Source organism: Conger conger, chromosome 14 (assembly GCF_963514075.1).
Source record: "Conger conger chromosome 14, fConCon1.1, whole genome shotgun sequence".
NCBI lineage: Eukaryota > Metazoa > Chordata > Actinopteri > Anguilliformes > Congridae > Conger > Conger conger.
Window position 1 is genome coordinate 23,260,373 of NC_083773.1, and position 7,306 is coordinate 23,267,678.

Consider the following 7,306-nt stretch of genomic DNA (forward strand, 5'->3'; position numbering starts at 1 on the left):
GTTGAGAGGAGCTGTGGGACTCACCTTCCTGGCAGTCAGTGAGGGTGGTGTGGAGTTGGGAGAGCCGGTTTTGGGTGGTGTCCCTCTCCGCACTCACCTCCTCCAGCTCTCTCTGAACCGCCCCCAACTGGCAGCGCGCCTCATCCTACGCAACACAACAACACAACACAGTCAGAGAGAGATACATACACTCCTCTCCACTTCCTGTTTATTTCTTCTTTCTCAAAATCTATCTGCCTCATGGCACAGGTTTCTAATGCTGAAAGATCCATTACAGCTATTGATTGATCTGAGCTGATAGATAGAACACCGTATGACAGATACTCAAATCTGGCCCTCGGAGCCAGTAGTATTGCTCGTTTTCATTCCTGCCCTGTAATCAGGGACTGATTTAAACCTGACGCACCGGATAAGTGTTATCAGTGGCCAATCAGTGACATTATAGACTATCCCAAACCTCTCCTGGATCCAGGAATTTGACACCTCAAGTATACCTGAAGCAATGAATTGAAGTCCTGATTAGTTGTATCAGGTGTGTTTGATTTGGAAGACAACCAATACCGGGAACTAACAGGGGGTACACAAGAAGAGGTTTGGGAACCACTGGACTAGCAGGCACGACATAAAAGCAACAGTAATACTACCTGTAGTATATATCTCTCCTGGAAAAAGCGTTTAATCCGAAGCACAGGATGAAGGGGAAATAAAAGTGCGTCTGTTCCTCACCCTGTCTCTCTGTGCATCTCTCAGCTCCTGCAGGAAGTCCCTCAGGCCGCAGCGCAGCGTTTCGGGGTCCAGCTCCGGCAGGGAGAGGGGCAGGGGGGCGTCCCCCCTCTCTGGGGACACGGGCCGGGAACCTGCACTCTTGTCCGAGTTCCCACTGGCCCCCAAATCTTCCCAGACTGGAGGTGAGATATTGCTGATGTAAAACTTGCCTATCCAGCAACAATAGCTTACATTCTTAAAAGATATATATCTTAAAATAAGTTTCACATACAATGGTACATTGTTGTACACTGAGCTGGTACATTCTAATTTACAAAAAACAATTGTAAATAGAATTCAGTACTATACCCCCCCCTATTTCTTTAAAAGCTATGTCAAAAAAAACAAGCATTAAACAAACATGCCTCTAATTTTGTTAATGCGCTTGTTCTATAAAGAATACATTCTGTTTTTTTAACATGGGCTTTCACATCACACAAGTGATTCACATTGCATTACAAGTCTGACCCCTGGTGGATAACCGTTGCTACAGCAGTTACAGTGTGCGGTCACATGATCACCTTTAGCGGGGGAGATTGAGCGGCGCATGGGGGACATGCTGCGGGGCCGTGAGAGGGAGAGGGCCCCAGGGGAGGTCCCCGCGGGGCTGCTGCCCCGGCCCCGGCCCCCGGCCCCGATGCCCAGGGTGCGGGTGAGGGCCGACTGCAGGCTGCCCAGGCGGAACTCCAGCTCCCGGCGCTGGGCCTCCGCGCGGCTCAGCTCCGCCTCGGTGGCGGCCAGCTTGCCCTGCGCCTCGCTCAGCTGCAGCCCCGTCTGAGAGGCGGCGTCCTGGGCGGCCTGCGTGCGCACAGCCGCGCTCCGCGCCTCCTCCTGCAGCTTCCGCTCGTTCCCCCGCGCCTCCTGCAGCTGGGCGCTCAGCTCCCGCTCACTGCTCCTCCAGCCCGCCTCCGAGTCCGCCACGCGCCGCTGCAGAGAGGAGAGCTGCAGGAGGAGAGAGGGAGAGAGAAAGAGAGGGAGGGAGGGAGAGAGAGAGGGAGAGAGAGAGAGGGAGGGAGGGAGAGAGAGAGAGGGAGGGAGGGAGAGAGAGAGAGAGAGGGAGGGAGAGAGAGAGAGGGAGAGGGAGAGAGAGAGAGAGAGAGAGAGAGAGGGAGGGAGAGAGAGAGGGAGAGAGAGAATGTGTGTGCGAGAGAGAGATGGAAGAGGAGAGAGTGGGAGGAAGAGAGAGGGAGAGAGAGTGGGAGGAGGAGAGAGAGAAGATAAGTGGTGTTAGTCGGGAGGACTGTCAGTTAATAATGCAGCTGCAAGTGTTTTTCTTAAAATAATTATTCAGAAGAATAATAAGAATAATGGAACGAGAACAGAATACAATAGTAAGCTTTATTTGTAAAATACTGTTTTCCTCCTGATTCCATAACATTTCCTCTGTTCACCTCAGCTTTCCTTCCCTATAATGTCTTCCTCTCTCCCGCTTTTATATTTTCTCCATGTTTTGTTTTGTGTGTGTTTTGTTTATTGGCTTTTCTTTTTGGGTCTGCTCACAGCCGTTTACTCTGAGGTCTCAGACCACAGATACACATGCAGAGGGACTGCAGACCATAGATACACATGCAGAGGGACTGCAGACCATAGATACACATGCAGAGGGACTGCAAACCACAGGTATGCATGCAGAGGGACTTCAGACCACAGATACGCATGCAGAGGGACTGCAGAAGCCAGCTCACCTCCTTCCTCAGGCTGTTCCTCGCCGCCTCTGCCTCGGTCAGCCTCTGTTTGAGCGTGAACGTCTCCCTGCCCCGCTCCTCCTCTCTCTGCTCCTCCAGGGAGATCCGAGCCTGCAGCTCCGCCACCTCCCTGCCCTTCAGCTCCTTCTCTCCGTCCAGCATCTTCAGCTGAGGGGAGAGAGAAATATGTCACAGAAATAAGATGGACATTCCCAGAAATATGAAGAAATGAGATTGTCTTTGCTTTACGTTCCAGCCCCCTTTTCCATCAAAGCACTGTCATATATTTCCTTGTGATGTGTCCAGTTGACCTGGGTCAATTGTTTTGGATTCAAATACTATTCTACACTTTACTGAGCATGTCTAGTGCATTTTGGAGTGTATGAAATACTTGCAAAGTGCAAACCCCTGGTCTCTGGTCCTCTTGTTTGGCTCAATTGCACCAGGGCACCTCAATTGCGTATTTGACCCAGGTCTGGTGTCCAGTGACTGTGTGAACTGAATGGATTCCAGGATGAATCACGGCGGGGTTCTGCTCCGTGTTCGACTCGTGTGGCCTGCCCAGCGGCTGCTCGTGTCTGACCTGTCTGCGCAGCTCCTGCAGCTCCCTGCGCGCCTCCAGCCGGGATCTCTCCACCTCCCGCAGACAGCTGCGCAGCTCTGTCACCTCCCTCTGCGCAGACGCCAGGCTCTCCCCCAGCACCGTCACCTTCTGCTCCTTCTCCTCACACTGCCGCTTCACGCTGGGGGGGGGGGGGGAGAGAGGGAGAGGGAGGAGAGAGAGAGAGGGAGAGGGAGGGGGAGAGAGAGGGAGAGGGGGAGGGAGGGGGGGGAGAGGGGAGAGAGAGAGGGAGGGAGGGGAGGGGGGGGGGAGAGAGGGGGAGAGGTTTCCGATTTATCCTCCTTTTTTAATAATCCAGTTTATTACACCATGTTCACCAGAGGAAACATATCACAGCAACTCGAGACCATAGAATTATAAGGTTCTAACTGACATTTTTGACCAAAAAATCAGTTGGTGTCATAAATACATTGTTTATAGGGCAATTTGATAGAATTTTTATGTACTTTTATGTACTTTTTGGGGTCAAAACAAGCTCAATATCGCAAGACTACTGAGAATGCAGATAGAACCTTATAACTCTAAGGTCATGAACTGCTATCATTGACGGTTAAAAAAATAAAATAAATGTAAAAATAATCTGCCCTGCACCATCGACCTCACACAAAACACCCCCCGGTTGATCATTCCTTATTATATCCTGGGCAGCAGTGTAGGTTTTGGGGGCAGTGCAGTTAGTGGGTAAGGAACTGGGCTTATAACCAAAAGGCTGCAGGTTTGATTCTTAGGTTAAGTGCCTTGCTTTGTAACCCTTGAGCAAGGTACTTCAGTACATATAAATGGATGCTGTGTAAAATGTTGTGTAAGAGTGTGTGTTAAACAGCAGTAACGTAAGGTAAGGTAATATGCTGATTTGTACCTGATCCTCTCGCCCTCCGCGGCCCTCAGCGCCTCCCTGAGCTGGGTGTTCGATTGGCCGAGCGTCTCCTTCTCCTTGGTGACGTCGTTCAGCGCCCTGCGGAGCTCCGTGCCCTCCCGCCGCAGCCCCTCCCCCGCTTCCCGCGCCTGGCACAGGCGACGCTCCGCCTCCATCAGGTCCCGCCGCAGAGAGTCCCGCGTCTCCTCGCTGGCCGCCAGCGAGCTCCGGCACTCCTCCAGCTGGGGTGGAGGGGGAGGAGGCGCACAGGGGAGGTTCACAAAGCCGTCAAACGTCAAATACCCAGCAATGCCACGCTGCTAATTATGCTTTTTATTTACTGTCTGTGACATATGTTAGATTATCTGTTTCATACTGGTGTTCTTTGTTTCATATTTTTGTTCTACGTTCCTGTCATACAGATCTTGGAAGTATATTTTATGCTTGTTAGTGCAAAGTCAGAGCAGTATTTACAAGCTGTTCTATCATTCTGGTTAAAATTGAATTTATACCCACTTATAATTGAATACAGCAGTCATGAAATAATGTCAAGATCAGATGATCAGAGATCAGTTTTGACATTCAAAATCTGTGTTCCACAGTTGACATTGTATGATTCATCTGTGCACGATTTCTCCTTCAATAAAACCCCACAAATGATAACCCTTGAAAGTGACACCTGTGCGGGAAAAACATTGGTGAATCAATAAAATGTGGTCGTTTGTATTAAGAAAACCCAACTGCATACTGGTATACCAGTATAAAAAAATCCTCGCTCAGGACCACTCTCCCACTGACCTCTTTGAGCGCAGTGTCTGTGTGTGTCTGTAGATCTGCGCAGTTCTCCTGCAGCCGCTGCAGCTCCCTGTGGTGTGAGCTCACTGCGTCCTGAAGCTGAGAGCTCACCTCCTGTAGCTCTGTGTTCAGGGCCCCCACTGTGGCCTGGAGGAGGAGAGAGAGATCAGTCTGCTCCTGTCACACTGCTATGGCTAAGCAAGCCGCTCCTCCTACATGGGTAGAATACCTGCTCAACTCTGGGGGTAGGAATAAACAACCAAGTTAAAAATGCACCTAAAAATGTTTTTCAGGTTTATATCTTTCTGCGTCATTCAGCAACAGATTTCTGCTCTCCGTTTACTTGACACAGCTTTGACATTGTAAGTCCTTGCACCAATACGAAACATGCATTTTTCGCATCATTTCTGTGGTGCAAAAATGCATGTTAAGTATCGGTGCAAGGACTTACAATAACCTTCTTGTAATTGATGAGATATTCGCAGTGTTTATGTCAACTTCTTGATGTTGCCTGTGAGATAAATAAAGGCCTCTTTTAGGCCCTAACAGCTGTGGCCAGTGGAGAGCACCATTGTGCATTTGACACCCACACAGGCTGGGCTAGTGCCATGTGCTAGCATCCTGTGCTAGCGTCCTGGGCTAGCATCCCAGCATCTCGCGTCCTGTGCTAGTATCCTGTGCTAGCGTCCTGTGCTAGTATCCTGTGCTAGCGTCCTGTGCTAGTATCCTGTGCTGGCATCCTGTGCTAGCGTCCTGTGCTAGCATCCTGTGCTAGCGTCCTGTGCTAGTATCCTGTGCTAGCGTCCTGTGCTAGTATCCTGTGCTAGCGTCCTGTGCTAGTATCCTGTGCTGGCATCCTGTGCTAGCGTCCTGTGCTAGCATCCTGTGCTAGCGTCCTGTGCTAGTATCCTGTGCTAGCGTCCTATGCTAGTATCCTGTGCTGGCATCCTGTGCTAGCGTCCTGTGCTAGTATCCTGTGCTCACGCCCTGCGCTAGCCTGCTCACCCTCTCCTGCTCCTTGCAGTGCACAGCCTCTCTGCGCAGGCGGTCCAGCTCCAGGGCAGCGGCGCCGAGCTCCGCATGCAGGGCGGAGACCTTCTCCGCAAGCACCGCCTTCTCAGTCTCCTTCAGGGACAGCGCCTGGGTGGAGACATCACTGTGAAAGCATCCTGACAACTAGCCACTTCACTTCCACTGCTATGCAGTCATTTTAATTTAAGCTTTTCTCCCTCACTCTCTCCCATCCACACTCCCTCTCTCACTCTCCACTCGCACCTCACTCCCACACTCCCACCCACTCCCACCCTCCCTCACTCCCTCCCTCACCTCCCACACACCACCTCACCACACCCTCACTCCCTCACACCCTCACCCTCCACACCCTCACTCACTCCACCCACCATCTCACCTCTCACCACCTCACTCCCTCACTCCCTCCCTCACTCCCACCCACTATCCCTCACTCACCACCCTCCCACACTCTCCCTCCCTCACTCTCCCCCTCACTCTCCCTCCCTCTCCCTCTCTCTCTCTCACTCTCTCCCCCTCCCTCCTCTCTCCCTCCCTCACTCACTCTCCCTCCCTCTCCCTCCCTCCCACCCTCCCTCTCTCTCCCTCCCTCCCTCTCTCTCCCTCCCTCCCTCCCTCTCTCTCCCTCCCTCCCTCACCTGCTGCTTGTCACTCTCGGCCTGCAGGAGGCACTGGTCTCTGTCGCGCTGCAGGGCGCTCAGCTCCTCCCTCCACTCCTCCAGCTCCTTCTCCATGGCCAGGTGCGCCTCCTCCGCCTCCAGCCGGAGCCTCCGCAGCGCCTCCTCCCGCTCCCCCTCCAGGCTCCTGCGCAGCGCCTCCTGCCCAGGAAGGAGCACAGTCAGCACGCTGAGCGGCGATGTGAAAGCGTGAACTACGTTCCTACGCATAAGAGTGACTTCCTGCGGATACGTTTTTAGTCAACCAATCACTGCAGTCATTCAACCTTGACATCTACTCTCCAGTATGCACATAGTAAGCAACAAAGAAAAAAAGTATCTGCCATCAACTTCCACAGGTGTGAAAACTAGTTATTTGTTCACGCGTGTATGTGTATGTGTATGTGTGCACATGCACGTGTGTGAGTCTGTGAGTGTTGGTGAGTGCGTGTGTGTGTGTCTGTAAATATGTGAGTGTTGTACAGTATGAGTATGTGTGTGTATGTGGGTGTGTGAGAGTGAGACTTCCGAACCTCCACAGCAACTAGTCTCTTCGTCTCCTCCTGGTGGTCAGCAATGGTTTTTGCTGCTGGTGTGTGTGAGGTTGTGTGTATGCATTTGTGTGTGTATGCGCGTGTGAGTGAGAGAGAGCGAGTCTCCCTAACCTTCTCAGCAGCTAGCCTCTCTGTCTCCTCCTGGTGGTCAGCAATGGTTTTTGCTGCTGGTGTGTGTGAGGTTGTGTGTATGCATTTGTGTGTGTATGCGCGTGTGAGTGAGAGAGAGCGAGTCTTCCTAACCTTCTCAGCAGCCAGCCTCTCTGTCTCCTCCTGGTGGTCAGCGATGGCTTTGCGCAGGGTCTGCTGGGCCTCATGTTGAGCCTGACTCAGGGCTTGGGTCA

At 52.1% G+C, this 7,306-nt stretch overlaps 1 protein-coding gene across 1 annotated transcript in view; it reads right to left on the reverse strand.

Annotated features, from left to right (window-relative positions):
• The window catches only part of LOC133109409 (rootletin-like), a 28,661-nt gene that overhangs the window by 9,989 nt on the left and 11,366 nt on the right, over window positions 1-7,306 (reverse strand). The window contains exons 18-27 of the mRNA XM_061218732.1: window positions 7,206-7,301; window positions 6,391-6,570; window positions 5,729-5,863; window positions 4,727-4,870; window positions 3,932-4,170; window positions 3,034-3,193; window positions 2,451-2,618; window positions 1,287-1,707; window positions 727-902; window positions 25-145 (exon numbers count right to left, since the gene is read on the reverse strand). Coding sequence (XP_061074716.1) covers window positions 25-145; window positions 727-902; window positions 1,287-1,707; window positions 2,451-2,618; window positions 3,034-3,193; window positions 3,932-4,170; window positions 4,727-4,870; window positions 5,729-5,863; window positions 6,391-6,570; window positions 7,206-7,301 — 1,840 coding nt within the window. The remainder of the gene's footprint in view (window positions 1-24; window positions 146-726; window positions 903-1,286; window positions 1,708-2,450; window positions 2,619-3,033; window positions 3,194-3,931; window positions 4,171-4,726; window positions 4,871-5,728; window positions 5,864-6,390; window positions 6,571-7,205; window positions 7,302-7,306) is intronic.